The sequence below is a fragment of the Melozone crissalis genome, unplaced genomic scaffold (assembly GCF_028551555.1).
Source record: "Melozone crissalis strain CALT ecotype California unplaced genomic scaffold, PUWL_Pcris_2 ptg000004l_1, whole genome shotgun sequence".
NCBI lineage: Eukaryota > Metazoa > Chordata > Aves > Passeriformes > Passerellidae > Melozone > Melozone crissalis.
Window position 1 is genome coordinate 27,783,742 of NW_026535782.1, and position 17,177 is coordinate 27,800,918.

The 17,177-nt window shown below is 38.5% G+C and overlaps 1 protein-coding gene across 4 annotated transcripts; it reads left to right on the forward strand.

Annotated features, from left to right (window-relative positions):
- The first annotated feature begins 6,295 nt into the window (after window positions 1-6,295).
- Window positions 6,296-16,830, forward strand: TMEM19 (transmembrane protein 19). 4 transcript variants are annotated; one of them, XM_054278884.1, is made up of 7 exons: window positions 6,296-6,366; window positions 6,625-6,775; window positions 9,495-9,608; window positions 11,035-11,172; window positions 11,481-11,735; window positions 12,798-13,007; window positions 15,804-16,830. In XM_054278884.1, exons 1-7 carry the CDS (start codon window positions 6,310-6,312, stop codon window positions 15,965-15,967), a joined length of 1,089 nt encoding a protein of 362 aa, XP_054134859.1. In that variant the 5' UTR covers window positions 6,296-6,309; the 3' UTR covers window positions 15,968-16,830. The 4 variants fall into 4 exon arrangements, with proteins under 4 accessions (XP_054134859.1, XP_054134863.1, XP_054134864.1 ...); XM_054278888.1 differs by having other exon boundaries at window positions 6,625-6,763; XM_054278889.1 differs by having other exon boundaries at window positions 6,319-6,366; window positions 6,622-6,775.
- The last annotated feature ends 347 nt before the right edge of the window (window positions 16,831-17,177 follow it).

A 17,177-nucleotide genomic window follows, 5' to 3' on the forward strand; every position in this document is an offset into this window, starting at 1 on the left:
CCAACAAGACCCTAAAATCTAACTATGACCAGTGTGGGAAAAATATATATTGCATAGTTCCATCACTGCTTCTCAGTCTGCCTAAACAAGTTAAACTGCTGATTTGAATCATTATGTATGACAAGTTACACCTACTTGCTGTGACAGATGTGGAAGACATGAGTTTTCACAGGATAAAAATGTATATAACATAATGATTCTGAATAATTTAGAAGTTATCTCAATCTGAAATCCAGCCAGTCCTGTTCTCTGCATAGCCATAATTCTGCACAGGCAATAACATGACTAACACCATACAGCAGAGATGCACCTCTGATGCCAGTCAGTGGTACTCTACCAAGCCAACCCTTGGAGACCAGCTTCCTCTCTTGAAGACCAGGGCAGTGAGCTTGTTCTGCACCTTCATCACTGCCCCAAGTATCTTGAAAGCCACCATTCCATGGTCACTCACAGCCAAAGCTGCCCTTGAGCATCATGTGCTGTAGCAGCCCCTCCTTGTTGGTGAGACGAGGCCCAGCAAAGAACTGTGGGAACTCAGCACATCACTCCTGATGTCCAGAGTTGCCGAGATAACCCCTGGGGGGCTCGGAAATCCTGGAATGTTGCCAGAAGTGCTTGGTGGTTGGATTTTGACCCTGCATGGGATGTGCCACCTGTATGAGGACAAGAGGATCACTTGGGGATAAGTGGTGAAGGAATTGATTATTCACAGGGTGAAAATACAGGTTTTGGGATTTTGGTACAGGGGGGGTTTTAGGAGACAAGATGGAGGAATTAGGGCGTGTCTTGTCCTTCTCCTCTTCTTCTTGTCATCCATCTTTGATGGTGATGTTGGCACTTTGGGATTGGTCCACATTAAATCTGCACTTGTTAATAAGGGTAAAAGGTATTGGAAGGTAAAGGTAAATATCTTATACGTAGTTTTTAGTATAAAAATAGATGACCGCCCAGTGGGAGGTCAGTGTGCCCATGGCTGTCTTGCTGGGCAGACCTCTGTCAGGCTGGGAGACAACTTTGTAGATAAGAATTAATAAACAATATTGAAGACCAAAAAATCTGAAGAGTGCACTCGTCCTTTGGAGCGCGGGCTGTCCCAAGGCCATTCTACGCCTAACCGGGCAGAGACAACAGGCCGAGAACAGAGAAAGAACCTCTCCTTGTTGGCTTCTGTGTCACTTGGAGAAAGAAGTTATCATCAACACACTTCAGGAACCTCCTGTATTGCTTATGGCCTGCTGTGTTGTCCTTCCAATAGATATGGTTATGGTTGAAGTCCCTTGGGAAGGTGAGGGCTTGTGAATATGAGGGTGCTCCTATCTGTTGCTGAAGAGATGCATCCTTCTGGTATGACTTCGTTCTAACACCATCCCACCATCTCCATGGTTCCAGTAAGAGTGTGGCCCTGCAGCCATGTGCATCTCTGACTCCTTGCTGTTTATTCCCCATGCTGTGTGTGTTTTCATAGAGCCATTTAAGTTGGGACCCCCAATGAAACCAACTCACTGGCTGGAGTGGCTGGAATTCCTTTGTGCTGCTCTTCAGGTGCTCTCCTGCTAACCTATTGCTGCCTAAAATCAGAAGAAAAACTTTCCAAACAATATTAGAATAGATAGCATAAAGAGCAGTCTTTCAATGAAAGCTTATGTGCACATGCAGCATCAAATTTTCACAGTTTTTAGAAGTTTAACTAATTAGTATATCTAGCTAGTACATCCAATGGGAGACTGGTTGTCCTGGTAACCCACCCTTGGACCTGCCCCACTGGAGTCACTCCAAGGGGTTCTTAGCCCTGCATCTTGTTATGTCCTTGTTGGAAATCCTTTTCCTTGAAAATAAGACCAAACAGCATTTCAAGAAGGTGACATAATGTGTGAGAAAGGGTAACTACTGTTCTAAAGTGTAAGAAAGTGCTAGAAACTATACAGCTACATATTAAAATCTACAAAGCTACAAATACATCAAGAAGCGAAAAGTCTTTAGGCATCACTATAATCCTCCAGGGTCTGGGCATCTCTTGTGGGGGCACTGGCATCAAACCAGTGGGACTGGGATGAAAGGAGGTTCTCCTCCCCTGGCAAATTCAAACCCTCTTGACCATCTTGGCAAGTCTGTGACTGAAGATGGTCATTCCTTGTGCCTAGTCCTTTTAGATCTTTACCTGTCTTGCTTACTGTTACCCTTCCCCATTACTGAATTACCCACTGCTGAACCCTTTTTTTTTCCATTAACATATTTTTGCACTCTAGTTTAATTCTTTAACTTCATTCTCTGTAGAATGCAAATATACTAGAGATATCACAATCTTGAAAATATGCTTCTTTCAATATGTTGGCTCTTTCCTTTATCTACTTGATAAAGTAGAAAAACACAGCATAAACACATAGTAAAAAGCTGGGTCATTTGTAATAAATGACCGGGAAAAGGACAATTAGGCTACTAGGAATAATTTTAATTGGTGTCATTGTCCTTGGATACATTCATTTAACACAATGCAAAAGCCTATCCACACATATTTAATAATTTAATACTTAAAGCTTCATTCTAGGTTCTGTTCTTTTTTGGTAAGCGATTTGGATATTTATTCTTCATTTGCCGCTTTGTAGTCCACAATCCAAATCCTGGTATGAATAGTTTTGTTATAGTCTTAAACCCTGACATTTTTAACTGCCTCAAAAATGTTAGGAATTCATCTGTACAGCAACTCCTTCAGTGTGAAAATGACTGTTTGCAATTTGGTTGGTATTTTCACAGGTGGCTACTAATTATGAAGGCTCTACTTAAGATGAATATTTATCTGCAGTATAACTTTTCCCCTTCTGTTTTCTGTAACTATCTGAATACACTATCAGCATAAAATTTTACAGTCTTCCTATGTTTTCTTTTCTAAGAGTGTGAATATTATTCAAGGCCCTTGTGAACAACTATACTTAATACAATGTTAACAATTTTTACAGATTTTTAATTTCATGTATTGAACAGTATTTTGTCTTCAATCAAAGAAGAAACAATTGAGAAAACAAGATTATTTGTTGTTGTTCTATTAAGAAAACAAGATTAACAAAGGAGAATAAAAGATGTTTAAATTAGTATTTAACTTTCAAGCTATATTATTCATAATGCACTCTATCAAGCATAAGTGTGAATAATATTTTAAGCAGTGAAGACAACTGGAAAGTTCTATCTCCGAGATACAGAAAAATAAGTCCGAAATCTACTTCTAAAATTGCCATAAAAGTTTAGAAATGTTATGCTGTATTATGGCAAATCTACTAAATTCCTAGGAAAAGAATGAGTGTAAAAGACTTATTAGCATGCTGTGTACAGTAACATCTTCTTATCTTTCTGTTGCTCTGCTTTTAATAATCTCACATTCCTGCCTCTTATTAAATCTTACTTTTTTCTTTTTTTTTTTCTCCTAGAGACTGCACTGGCAGTGCTTTGCATCCTATACATTTAGGTAAAAGGTAAGAAGAAACTCTTCTTCTAAATATTGGGTGCCTTATAATTCCATTTTTTTTTAATTCAAACTTTTCAAGTTTTTCTTATTCCACATATGAATTTGGATGAGAAAGTGTGAGGAAAAGCTTTCAGATCTATTTGTTGTAAACAACTGTTTCTTGTTTTTTTTAATTCTCAATCTTATCACTACTATTAGGTGTGAATAAGGAATGGGGGGAGGGTTATAAGTAAAAACTGACTATGAAATGAATGTATTGCATGTATTTAATATACATAATGCTTTTCTGACTGTTTCAGGGTGGCTTTTTAAATACGTTCATTCTGTATTCACAATATTGCAAGCAAGATGGCAATTTAAGTTTTTTAAAAACCCAGCTTTTACTAATTAAAAGTGATGTTGGTGGTGGTGTTGTTGTTATTATTACCATTATTACAGGACCTAGTGAAAAAAGGGCAACATCTAGAAAAGAATATTTTAAACACAATATATGGGGCAATTACAGAGCTGTTGTAGACATTACTTTCAAAACTGTAGCTATTTCTTTCAGCTTCCAAATGTAGAAAGAAGTCTAATTTTGTGTGCCTTTCTTCCTTGTTTTCTAATCTACTTGCAACATTTAATGTGTACCAAGCTACTGCAGGAAAATTTGTTGGCAATCAGAAACACTGGAAGAAAGATGTTTGAAGCCACATTTAGCAAAATACTCAGAGCTGAAAAAGGAGTCAAAGCCAACATTATTCATGCACTGGTTGTTAGACATTTCCTGACCAGAACCACCTTTCTCACACCAGGAGTGGAGAGCTGTGGTCCCTTTTGGTGTTCTTGCTCAGGTAAACTCCAGCAGCAGCAGCACCTTTGGCTTTAAGCCAAGAGACAAGGTCTGTAGATAAACCAGCGCAATCTGGTATGTCCCTAAATCAGTGCCAAGTGCTACTTCACATGGGGATGGGATCTATGAAGGAAGATGAAGAGTCCTTCAGAGCTCCTCAAACCTGCCCCCTCTTCACACCAGCCTGTGTGTTACCATTAATCACAATCCCACAGTTTTACAGAACCACACATAACAGCCAGGGCTCTAGGATTGCTGCAGGAATGTTTGTTTCTCCACCAGAAATTCCAGTATCAGTCTGTTACAGTTTAGAAAACAAAAAGTAAGCAATAAATTCAATAAAACAACTTATTACAGTTAAGGATGTATTTGAATGAGTACGTTTATGGGAGTTCATTGTACCAGAACAAGCAGCTGCTTGTTCAGCCACCAGTTTAAGTAGAGTTGATCTTGTTCTGGTTGAAAATCTCAACTAGTTAGATTTTTGCAGAAGAGCCTAAGCAATGTCATGTCAGTGCTATTCTTGAAAGGTGTCCTGTTCTTACAAAGCAGCCCAGCTACTGAGTGTCTGATTGTTAGATCTCAAATTCAGACCTCAGACCTGGATAATTAATGAAAATTTGGGAGGTAAGAGAGAAGACTAGATATATCAAAATCAGTACTCCTACATTAGTATTACTGTTTTAGGTATCTCTACTTGAGATAATTATGGGTGTTACCAGTATTTGTTACCAATAAATATAGCAGAAAATAAGATAAAGCCTTGTCTAAGGCACCTGATCCAAGTTTTGTCTGTAATTGCCTGGAGAAAATACATTGTAAACACCCAAGTATTAACTTAGCCTCTGGAATAGGCCTATTTCTTCAGCTAAAATCAGGTAAATCTTTAAGGAGTAAGTTTCTTAGTTTAGACAACATTTGAAGAAGCAGCTCTGAGTCATAACTGAGTATTTCTTTCACAACAACATGAAAACATATCCAAGTTTATGAGAGAAATGAATCATGTTCTTTTTCTGAGAGAAAAAGAACACATGGACTGTGTTCACACCTTGATAGAAAGCTACTCCAGATACTGAATGGAAAATAAGAGAACATGCCTCAAAAATAAATTGGTTTCACAAGCCAGAATTATTCCCAAATTCAGTAAGGAAATTATCATCTCCTAAATCAAGATGGCTCACTTGAATTTTCTAGCTTTAAAACTACTTCTCTTGTGTATCAAAGATATTTTCCTGTCCTTTTTTGTATTACTCTGCCTCTTGCTGAATATTTAAATAAATATTCTGTTCTGTTGCTGCTGCTACAAGTCCATAGGAAAGAAGCACCTGATGTTATTTATTGATGTTCATGAGGGGACTCATCTGTACCACTTGAAGGTTTTGGTCTATGTTCCACTGATCAAGCGCTGAATGCTTAAATGCTTCTTCAGCATTATCTCCTGGGATGCCTGAAGTCTTATTTATTTCATTTATTTCTCGTTTATTTTGAGGCTGCTGCCTCAAAACAATGGGTTTTTGGGAAGTTGTTTAGTTTCACCTCTTACTGTGCTTTGTTGACAAAGCTCTGATGTGTGGAAGTGGGAGCTGTGCAGTCTGTCCCGTAGCTAAAGTCAGCTTGTTTTCAACTCGAGTGTTTTGGGAGGCATTCTGACGTGCCCCAAGAAAAGCCACCAGGCAGGTTTGGCATGTTTTCATCCCAAGTCAACTTTAGGAAACGTTTCAAGTCTCTTTCTTCTGCTGTTAATGAACTTCGAAGTGCTCCAACAAGTTTCAAACCTCATCCAGGTACTCATTGGTCTCACTAATTATCCACAGACTTCATGCCTTTCACAGGCGTGTCGTGCCTGGTTTTATTTCGCAAACTGGATCTCCACTGGCAGCGTCTTTCGGAGGGGCGCGACCCCATCCCCGCCCGAGGGCAGCGAGAGCGCCTCACGGCGCGGGCCCGGCCGCAGCCGCAGCTGCAGCGCCCCCTCGCCGCGGCGCAGGCGCGGGCGGGCCCGCGCTGTTGCCGGCGGAGCATGCGCGGGGAGGCCGCGGGGCGGGATGGCGGCGGCGCCCGCGGCCCCAGGGAGCAGGTCGGTGACGGGGCCGGGCGCTACGAGCGCCTCCGGTCGCCCGGTACCGCGCAGCGCAGCCCGGGGTGGGCCGGCCGAGGTGGCCGCAGCAGCCTCTCCATGAGCGCCTCGGTGCCTCCCGGCAGCGCCCCGGGGGCGGTGCGGGCCGGGCGCGGCCGCAGCTCCGGCCGGGCGGGAGGAGAAGGAGGAGAAGAAGGAGGTGGAGGTGGTGGCGGTGGCCGTGTCGTTGATGCCCTGCGCGTTGTGTTTTCCCAGCAGGTGTTGTCCTTCTTGATTCCCATGTCCTATTACCAGGAGGATTTCTTCAGAGAATACCTCAAGATGATGGCGAATATGGTCATCTTGAATTTGCTTATTTGTATTTCGCTGGCGTTCTGGATCGTGTCGATGACTGCAAGTACGTACTACGGTGAGTCCAAAGGCCGGGAGAGGCTGACATGGCACGGCCACGGGCGAACCCTCCCCTCCGGCCTCTAGGCAGGGGACAGAAATGGGAGGAGGGGTGTGCGCAGCCCCTTCCTTCCTTCGTCAGTAGAGCTGGTAACTCAGCTCTCACAGTAGGTGATGGTGCTTTAGAAGATGCTGACAGCAGCTTACTTGCAGCTCTGCCCAGGGATTATGTGCAACTTAAAATGTTGGTGTCCTTTGTGATGTCTTTCTCCAAAAGAAAGCAAATAAAAATTAAGAAGTGAAAGGAAAAGCTGAGCTGGCAGTGGTGTTTCTGCATCAGGGGAAGTACGTGACAGCATGGGAAGCGTGTGCCTGCTTTCAAAACTGTTTTAGGAGTCGGCAACATCTGCAACGTGCAGAACAGGTCATGCAGGAAGACTTCCTTAGTCGAGGAACAGAGAAACGGGAAATGCTATGAGAAGACAGGGATGTATGGATGGAGTGGCTGGCTGAGGTGTGTACTGTCAGCTCAGCGTTCTGCTCAGGCTGGTTGTGACTTAGTTGTGTGCAGTTGCAGGGACACAAGTCCTCTCTGTAGTCTCTCTTTTTGGCTCTAGGGCCACTCTTATAGCATTGTGCAAAGCAGCTGATACTGCCTGCAGTATCAGTTTATGCCTAGAAAAATTCAGCTGTGTTTCTGAGACGGGTAGAGACTTACCATTCAGACCCCAGCTGGTTTGATGCTGGAAGAGGTCCAGTGTCATTGCAGTATTGCTGAAAGTGTGTAGAGTTAGAGTATGAGCACCTTCAACTGCCTAGTAACACCCTGGGTCCAGAAGAAACAACAATAAATACCCCACCAGTATAAGCTGACTTTTGTAGAGGCAGTTGCATGTCTCTGCTCAGTGTTTTTCAGTGCTTTAGGATGGGTTACTTCTGGTACAGCATTAAATCTGTGTTGTCTGCATACTTCTGGTTTGGCTTGTAGTGAGATGCCAGATGTGTAGAAGGTATGCAGAAGCAGGCTTCACAACCAGGTTTTATTTGTGTCATTTATCACTACCCAAGTGAAATTTAAACATGCAACTTCATTCATGTGTGTCTGCTCTCCAAAGGTATAGCTTTTCTGACAATTAGGATATTCTAGTCCTTGTTCTTATAAGTGAGTGGAAATTTACACTATAACATGGAGAGACCTGCTACCAGCTAAATCAGTACAGGGCCTGATAGAAAGGAGAAAACTATGGACAAATCCTCCTTTCTGTAGGGAATGGTTATGGAACAAGAAGGACATAAAACTTCTGTCATTCATTTGCCTGAGACTGGAAAGGCTTTTCAAGAAGGTGAATGAAACATACAGTAGTTAATGGGCTTTAAATGGTTCAGCCTATAAAAGTGGTAAAATTCACAGTCTGTAATATAAATATAAAAATACTGCAAACATACTTTTATTAATGTAGTGTTTATAATATTTCTTAAGCTCCAAACAATGGGCCAGATGTTAGTGAAGCCAGAATGTTGAAGAGCATATTCATTGTTTTATTATAGATCCTAACTTGGTCTTACTTAGTAGTAATTTAATACAAATACTTTTCTCTCCTACAAGCAAATCCAAAAGGTTTCGTTTAAAAATGACCTTGAAGAAATGAAAATTCTGTTTGTTAGCCAAAGAAAAGGAACCCCTTTGTGTTACAGTACTACTTACACTCAAGTTTGCATCACTAAGAGCTGCCTTGGTTTGTGACGAGCAATACCAGGCTACAGCACTGGAGGGCTCTTAGTACACAGCTGGTGTTCATCTTCAGAGTTTCTGACTCAGCCTGGGCTGCAAGAGTCCCCTTGCTCACCTACTATGGCTTTGGGGCTTTTCAGTACACAGAAGAGATTTTTTTTCTTGTGAATCTTTACATTCCAATGAGTGTTTTACTGTGTCCTGCTTTGCACCAGGGTGCCAGTGTTTGTGCAGAGGTTGGGGTACTGATGACACGAAAGTTCTTGCTGAAAACCATCGTGTTTATCTTTCCAGCAAGACAAGCCTCTGTGTACCCTCTGTGAAATCTTTGTTTTACCAGATTGAGACTTACTTGAGTGCAAGATTTGTGATGTCTTGTATTTGTATAGGAGATATAATAACTTCTCAAGATTTTTTTTTTTCCAAAACCTATATTAACTATTTGCTTTAGCTTTTAGAAGTTTGTGTGTGTTTCAAACTGAAACTGTCACTTCAAATCTTGCTGAGAAAGTAATCAGCTCGAAGTGTATTTTAAAGAGCCTTTCATCGAGACCATTACATCATCTTTCAGAAGAACTGACAGGGCTGGTGTTTCATAAAGTGGTCACACTACTTTCACCTAGCAGACTGTCTTGCTTGGCTTTTTTTGGTAGTGGAATTTTGTCAGTAAATTCAGATGTTAGTTTTTGAGCTTCATAAATCCCTTTTAGAATGGAAAATATCACCATATTTATTTCTTGTCACATTTTGCTATTTTTTTGGTAATTAATTTCAGTTCATGAAATATATTTTCTTTTGATAGCTGAATGGAAAAATTGAGTAGATAATTGCAGATATATTGTCCTTCTGTCCACATGAATGTCTTTCTTCTGAAGAATAAAAAGTTTTAATCTCTATTAAGATCAAAATTTAAGTATGTATCAGGAAATAATGACTTTTCAGACATGAAGACATAAAGGCTTTATGAGGATCATGTGTAACCCAACCCTGTTATTTGATTTATCAGGTACTTTACGACCCATTTCTCCATGGCGCTGGCTTTTTTCAGTCTTGGTTCCACTAATTATTGCTATGCAAGGGTTTAAGAAGAAGAGTCTAGATCACAGTGGTGCATTGGGAGGTATGTTTTTTCTGAGACTTAAGCTGAACATTTGGTAAACTAAAGGTCCTTTTTATTGTTTGCAGTTTAAGACTTCACAAAGTTCTATTGTAATAAAATATAAATGTAAGCATACATACCCCAGATTCATACAGGGTTTTTTTTCTCATGCCTGTTTAAACAGTCAAGTAACCCTGTGCTACTGTTCATAATTGATTTGATTAATGCTATTATAGTTATATAAACCTTGAAGATTCTTTTAAACTTCAGTACAGTATGAAGTTAAATTACATGGTTTGGTTTAACATACAGAAGGATTCACAGAGAAACAAGGAAATGGCAGAGGTAGTGGTAAAGAAAGACCCTAAACTGATCACGTCAGCAGCCTTCCTGCTTGGAGGGAAATCAGTTCTCTTTTCTGTATGCTTCCCCTTTCAGTAATAGAAGCAGTTCTAGGCATTTTTTGGCCTGGCAAAAATAAGAAAATTAAATCTGTACTTCAATAAGAACAAATGACTGTTTCTGAAAAGTTTTTCTAGACCACATGATGAAAAGCCCAGCGTAGTGTACAATAGTGTTTATTGAAATCTGATGCAACGTTTCAGGGTGAGGTGATTCACCCTTGTCTTGTGACATTGCCTGAATTGATGTTCAGTGGAGTAAAACAGGGCCTCAAATCTTTCCTTCCCTTGTCACCCATTTTGCAAATCTTCTGTCTGTGAGAGTTAAGGGAAGCATTTTCTACACTGACAAAAATCTTTCTGACTTTTATGTTCTGACCTCTTAACAGCTCTGCTAGCCGATTTATACTGGCGTTTGCTCTTAAATGCAACCATTTTTCTTTCAGTCCTTTAGAACTGTAATCTCATGGTGAGGAGTGAAATTAGGCCTCCCCTGTGAAAGGGGACATAAAAGTGAATTGCGTCAAGGAGATCAAATACTTTAAAAAATTACAGAAACAAAGACGTGTAATAAAAATCAGAAACTAACAAAGGAAAGAATAGAGAAATAGCATCTGCTAAGATTTGGAGAGGGGTTTTACAGGTGATCTTGGAGACCTTGGATGTGGGATTCAATACCTAAACTGATGATAAACTTGCTGATAGAGGCACAGCCACAGATATATATTGCTCCTTATAAAAGTAATAATATTCTTCAGGCAGAGTACTTGAATTGCAATTATATTTTCTTTGGATTCTGGGGGTTTTATTGCTTCTCTTTTATTTTTGCATAGTATAACTGATTTGTGGCAAAAGGTCTTAAAAATCACATGCTTCACCAGTTAGAATAAAATTAGTAATTTTCAACAGAATCCCTTATTGTATGATTGTATTAGGTTTATCAGGAAGATACTCTTCATATTCAGAAAATTTGAAGTACTTAATTGCTTTGCAAAACAACCTTTGTTACATGAAGGAACTTTATATGCTTCTTTTTTTCTTCACAGGACTGGTGGTTGGATTTATCCTTACAGTCGCAAATTATAGTTTCTTCTCTTCTTTGTTTGTATTTTTTGTAACTTCTTCAAAACTTACCAAGTGGAAAAAAGATATAAAGAAACAAATAGATTCAGAATACAAAGAAGGTAAGCCAAAATACTTTAATTCTTTTAGATCCCTTTTAGAGAATAAATACTGCATGTTTCTTGTTCCTTTCAAAGAGTCAGATGAGATATAACATCTAGAATAGGGAACACTCTTGAAACTCCCTTTGACCCTATCCCTGTGAATATTAGCAAGCCACTTTGCTTTTGCTTCTGTTCTGTTAAATAAATTTCCATAAAGTTTCTGTTTTAAATGTTTGTCTTTTTAAATTTAACTTTAGAGAAGCGTTATTTTGGTTTTGCCTCATGCTGTTGCCTGAAATTACTAAAATTCAGTTTCTGTACTTCAGGTGGCCAGAGGAATTGGGTTCAGGTATTCTGTAATGGTGGTGTTCCTACTGAGCTGGCTCTCTTATATATGATAGAAAATGGACCAGGTGAAATTCCTATTGACTTTTCAAAGGAATACACAGCATCATGGATGTGCTTATCCCTTTTGGGAGCTTTGGCATGCTCTGCTGGTGATACATGGGCTTCAGAGATTGGCAGTGTTGTGAGTAAAAGCAAACCAAGATTGATAACAACCTGGGAACAGGTTCCAGTAGGTAAGGTGTTACCTCTTCTACATGTTTTTAATATTTTGTTAGTCTGTATTGAATTATACATCCAACTTGTAAAGTTCCAAGAAAGACATAGAAAAATAAATATTAGAAATCTGGGATTTGAAAAGGTTACTAGGAATGCATTCTCTGAAATGGAATATAGTCAACTGTATTTCTTCCGATCTTGTTGATGAGATGCATAAGCATAGCAGCCACGGAGCTAAAATCATTCTGAATGCTGTCACTTCTAATCTCTGACAATAGTAAAAGAGTTTATACTCCTAGTATGAATAATGCAAGTTATCAACTGATATTTTTCAGGCATTATTTCAATCAGTAATATACATATATATTCAACAGAGACAGTACAGAAAATTCACTTCATAACCAAATCACTAATTTCCTTTAATATCCTACCAAGGGTGAATAAAGTGAACTTTCTGTCTGTCAAACGTTGTCTCCATGGTGGGTGTCATTGCTGCTTTAAAGCAATATACCTTTTTAGAGTCTTGCTGACAAATTGATCAGAGGCACAGATCTTGTTGGATAGGAGTGAAATGTATGGGAATTTTTTTTCTTTATATGCACTCTTCAGATTTTTATTCAATGAGCTCTCAAACTTCTCTGTTTATGGATTTAGTTCTTTTATTTTTAAATGTGCTGGTAAAACATGTTGTAGTATACTACTTCTGGAAGAGGGCATTGCTTTAATGTGCACATCTCAAGGTTTGTTTTTCTTGAGCAAATCTCTTCTTGTATTACCCCACCACCTCCTAGAGCAGGCAAATACCAGGTGACATTGAGAGGTGTGTGCTGTTTAGTTTTATTTAATTTAATGCTGGTGAATATTTCTAGAGAACTAGCCCTAGAGATGGGAAAGGAGTAGTAACAGGCAGTAATGGTGCAGGCTGAGCTGCTCAACAGCATAATGGGAATTGTAAAAAGCTGCAGTAGATGTAAGGGGAGAAGCTTACTATGGGCAGTTTGGATTTCATGTAAAATATTTAAATTATCACAAGTCTTTTAAAACCAGTTTGTAAATCAGCTATACTTTATTTGACTTAGGTACTAATGGAGCAGTTACTTTAGTGGGCCTGATCTCAAGTTTGCTTGGAGGCATGACAGTAGGTATAGCCTACTTTATAACTCAACTCCTTTTTGTGAGTGATCTGGAAATATCTGCTCCACAATGGCCCATCATAGTGTTTGGTGCAGCAGCTGGCCTACTGGGATCAATTGTTGATTCGTATTTGGGAGCTACAATGCAATACAGTGGTAAGAGTCTTCTTTTTTTCTTTTTTTTTTTTTCCCTTTCTCCCAGTGTAACCTAAAATTTGACTTGAGCTTCAAGAAGGGCTGGGGATATGATTTTTAAATGGCAAGATTACAGAAATAGCAGCATAAACGACAAAGGGAGCAAAGGGACATAGAAATGAAAAGGAGTAAGGGTGGTTGGCCCTTTTCCACATTTTGATTTGTTCATTGTAGCTTATTGTCATGCTGATGACTGAAAGAGACAGATACCCAACAAGTTACCTTGGAAGAAGCAATTGCTGCCCTCTCCTTTTCTATATGTCTAATTACAGTATTTTATAAGAAAGAATGTCAGTTTAATATTATCCATTTAGTTGGATTAAGTTGTCACTGCAGAAGCTCCATTCCTAATTTTGAAGTCTTAGCAATAGGCTCAAATGTAAGAATTAAGTAAGAAAAAGTGAAAAATAGTTTACCTTCTGTTTTTTTCTCTGCTTCCTGTAGAATCTCTGCAATACAGAGCACTGTTTCCTATAAGTTAAGCTTATCACAAACTAGCTGTGACTTTAAATAAAAAGACAAGATGCATTTTAAAAAAAATATGTTGACCGGCTGGTTCTAAATTATTTCAGTGTTTACTCATTGCCTGTGAATAAACACTACAGACAACCTTTAGGCCAAGCTTTAAACTTATCCTATGTTTCAAAATTATTTAGAGACCATATGTGACACTGTTGTGTTTACCAGCTTGTTTACAGAGAGAACTTAAGTTTCCAGGTTTCATTGTTGGTATACTTATTAATTGGAAGTCAAGGTGTGAATGTGCAGATGAACTGCCTCAGAGACACAAATCCTTTAGGTCTGGCTTTACAGTGAGATCTGCCAACTCTTGTTGATGCTCTGGATTTGGCTATACAGCATTTTTTATTTATATACAGCTCTATTCTTTGTAATTCCATTGAAGTTCAAAATACAATGGAGTGTTTAACTATTTGATGAAGTTTTAGATATTTCTGTCCTGAGCAAGAAACACTTAAGCACTCAGACAATGTTGCAAGCTCCTAAAGAGGCAGATGCATTAAGAGAATGGAGTAAACCTAGCTAATGCATGCCTGCATTTATCAGCATCTATTTCTTCTTCATTTCGTGTATTTTTTCCATGCTCAGCAACTTACCTTTTTAGCTGCAGCAGGGACAGCGTGCAAGTTACACAGTTTCTTTTACAAATTCAAAAGCATTGCTGGAGTACGTACACCATGTTGTGCATGTACATGCTGTGATATATATGTGATGTGAAACAGGCAAAACTGTGCTGCTCATTTGTGTCTCCTTTAGCCCACTTTTTTGTTCCCTTTTCAGTGTGGACTCAGAAGGAATACTCTAGTTTCTGCAGCATCTTGAAAAACAATAAATATGGCAGTGGGAATAAAGAATTGTCTCTTTTTTTTTTTTAAACAGTATGCTGCTAATCCTTTCTGTCAATGTTTTTTCTTTTGGTGATATTCCTAGATGTGGTGTAGCTAATAGCTTGTGATACCCACTGTTTCTGAAAGAAAATCCACTCCTGCCTGCACAGTTATTAATTCAAACTTTGAATAGCTGTGAAGAGTAAGATTCAAATTTGCCCATGTTATCAGTCTATACTTATTCTGTAAATAACAGAGCTAACAAAAGGACTGTTACTTTACCTACTTGTTCATTATTGGAATATACACTTGATGTACAATTGAGGCATATACTTAGAAAAAGATAATTCCAGTTTTTCCTCAAAGAAAGTACTACTCTCTAAACATAGCAAGTGTTGAGAGTTAAGCTATTAGACTTTGAAGTTTGATTTTTCCGTAGCTGTTTTGCATTATTTAGGGCCAGGTTTAAATGTATGTTTCAAAACAGTATTATCAACTAAATCCCTGCCAGGGAGGTTTGTAGTGGGGGATTTTTTAAGTTTTGTCTGAGATGCAGAGTTTATTTGTAATAAAGTAGCAGCTTTCTTTGAAATTGACAGGTTGTGAGTGTTGAAAGTAAAATCTAAGAAGAAAAAAAATTAATATAAAATATGCTGATTTCATTTGGAATGTTCCAACCTTAAAAGCTTGCATGTGCATGTACCCAGTTACACTTCACTACAGTGTGAGTTAAGATCAAGCGTTCTAGATTGGTGTGGTTTTATCAGCATACAGAATGGTCCAGCTGGACAAAACATAGGATAATGGTGTCTATACAGTAATACCTAATAAAGTAATATTAAAGTATTAATAATACAAAGGCAGAGCAAGAAATTACCTAAGTACTACAGAAAAAACTCTAGCTGCTGGTAGTATAAAATTGCTGTGTAAATAGAATTTATAAATTTAGCCTTTGTGAGGAGCTTGTTTTCTATCAGATTAAGTAATAATGGTGTTTCCATATTTTTTTTTAAACAAACATGTCTTCCTGCCAGAAAACATGTTGCTAATAAGTTGTTTTTGTTTAAAACAGCATCCTTTGCTTTAGAGTGACTTGGAGCAGCTTTTTCCTATTCTAATTTAACTTGTTTCATTCCTTTCTTTGCTGTGAAACTACATAAAGAGAGAAGACTTGACAGAAGTGTAACTTCTCAAAAGAAGTAACTTCTAATGTAAAATACTGCATTTATACTCCATTCTTTGAAGGTACCAAATTAAACTAACTGTAATTTAGCTTAGTCTGATGATGTCTTCTTACAGAGATTTAACACTGTTATAGTAAAATAAATTTAGGAAGGTATGTATACTTGGTTATTAAGTTTCTCTTCATCTCAGTTGGCTTTGTAAAATGAAGTTTTTTATCTTTTTCCAGGTTTTGACCAGACAATTGGCATGGTTGTTAACCACCAAACAAAAGACTCCAAGCACATATCTGGAAAACCTATATTAGACAACAACGCCGTAAATCTTTTTTCTTCTGTAATCATTGCTCTGGTGCTTCCAGGCATGTCATGGTTTTTCTGGCCAAGACGTTGAAATGGTTTAAGGTCTTCTGCATGCAAATTTATGTTCAGTCCTGCTCAGAGACTCCATGGAGTTCCAGTTGAACTCTGTAAGAGATGGATCTGAAAAGTTCAAAGAGCCGAAGGACTTTCCATCTCAACTTGTTAAGGCTGTAAACCTCATGTGGCAATCAGCATCTCTCAGGAAGGTGCTTTGTCAATAATGCTCTTGCTGCTCCTCAGGTGGATGTAGGTCATTGCCAAGTGAGGTGAAGCACTTGATTCATTTATCCTCCATTTATGGAGCTGAAGTGTTGGTGTCTATTCTCTCCAGTTCCCAGCATCTGGAAAGGCAGGAAGCTGGAAATAGAGGTCTAATCCACCTCAATCAGTGTGATGGAGCCTTGTGACTGTTATTCAAGTTAGACACAAAATACACTGCAGCTTTATATAGGCAATGGTAACATGGGTGGAGTGGGTGAATTCTGGTATTTCTCATTAACTACAGTTTTTAAGGTCTTTTGGAAGTATTTGGGCAGGGAAGAAAGAATTCAGCCTTATTGCCTATTCTCTATCCTGATACTATCTCCACTTCCCTGAGAACAGGTTTGATAAAAATGATCCATACATAACATTGGAAACAAAAATCTAAATTTAAAGTAGAAACTTTAACCTGTTCCAGTGAGAATAATAAAATTTTCTGTGCTTTTTTGAAATTTTTATTTCAAAAATAATGATATTTATGAAGGTTTGTCAATACTGTGGTACTTATCAAATACTTTAAAATTAAATATGACAGTTGTGGATTCACAGTCATCTCTTTAGCAAGTTAATGGGTTTTTTTCTATAAGTATAGAATTGTTCCATAGTGTTTGGCATTCTAACCAAACTATGCTCCTTGGTTATTTCTCTATTTTATTAACAGTGGAAATGTTTCCCATTTTGTCTGGGGCTTCTATTTAGAGATGATGGCCTCAGCCAAAGAGACTACAGACATTATCCTTGTTGCAAATGGGGGAAATCACACATATAAACCATTTAAAAATAGAGATTTCATTTTTGATGCTCAGGTTCCTGTGTTAGGTAATTCTGTCTTCCATCATTCATTTATAAAAGTTGCAGAAGTAATGTAGCCAGTACAGATTGTATTTAAACTTTAGAGATACCTTCATAACTTCTCTGCGGTGACATTCAGAAGTGTGGCCCCATACTTTTAACTTATGAAAAGCTTTTCCTTTTTTGTT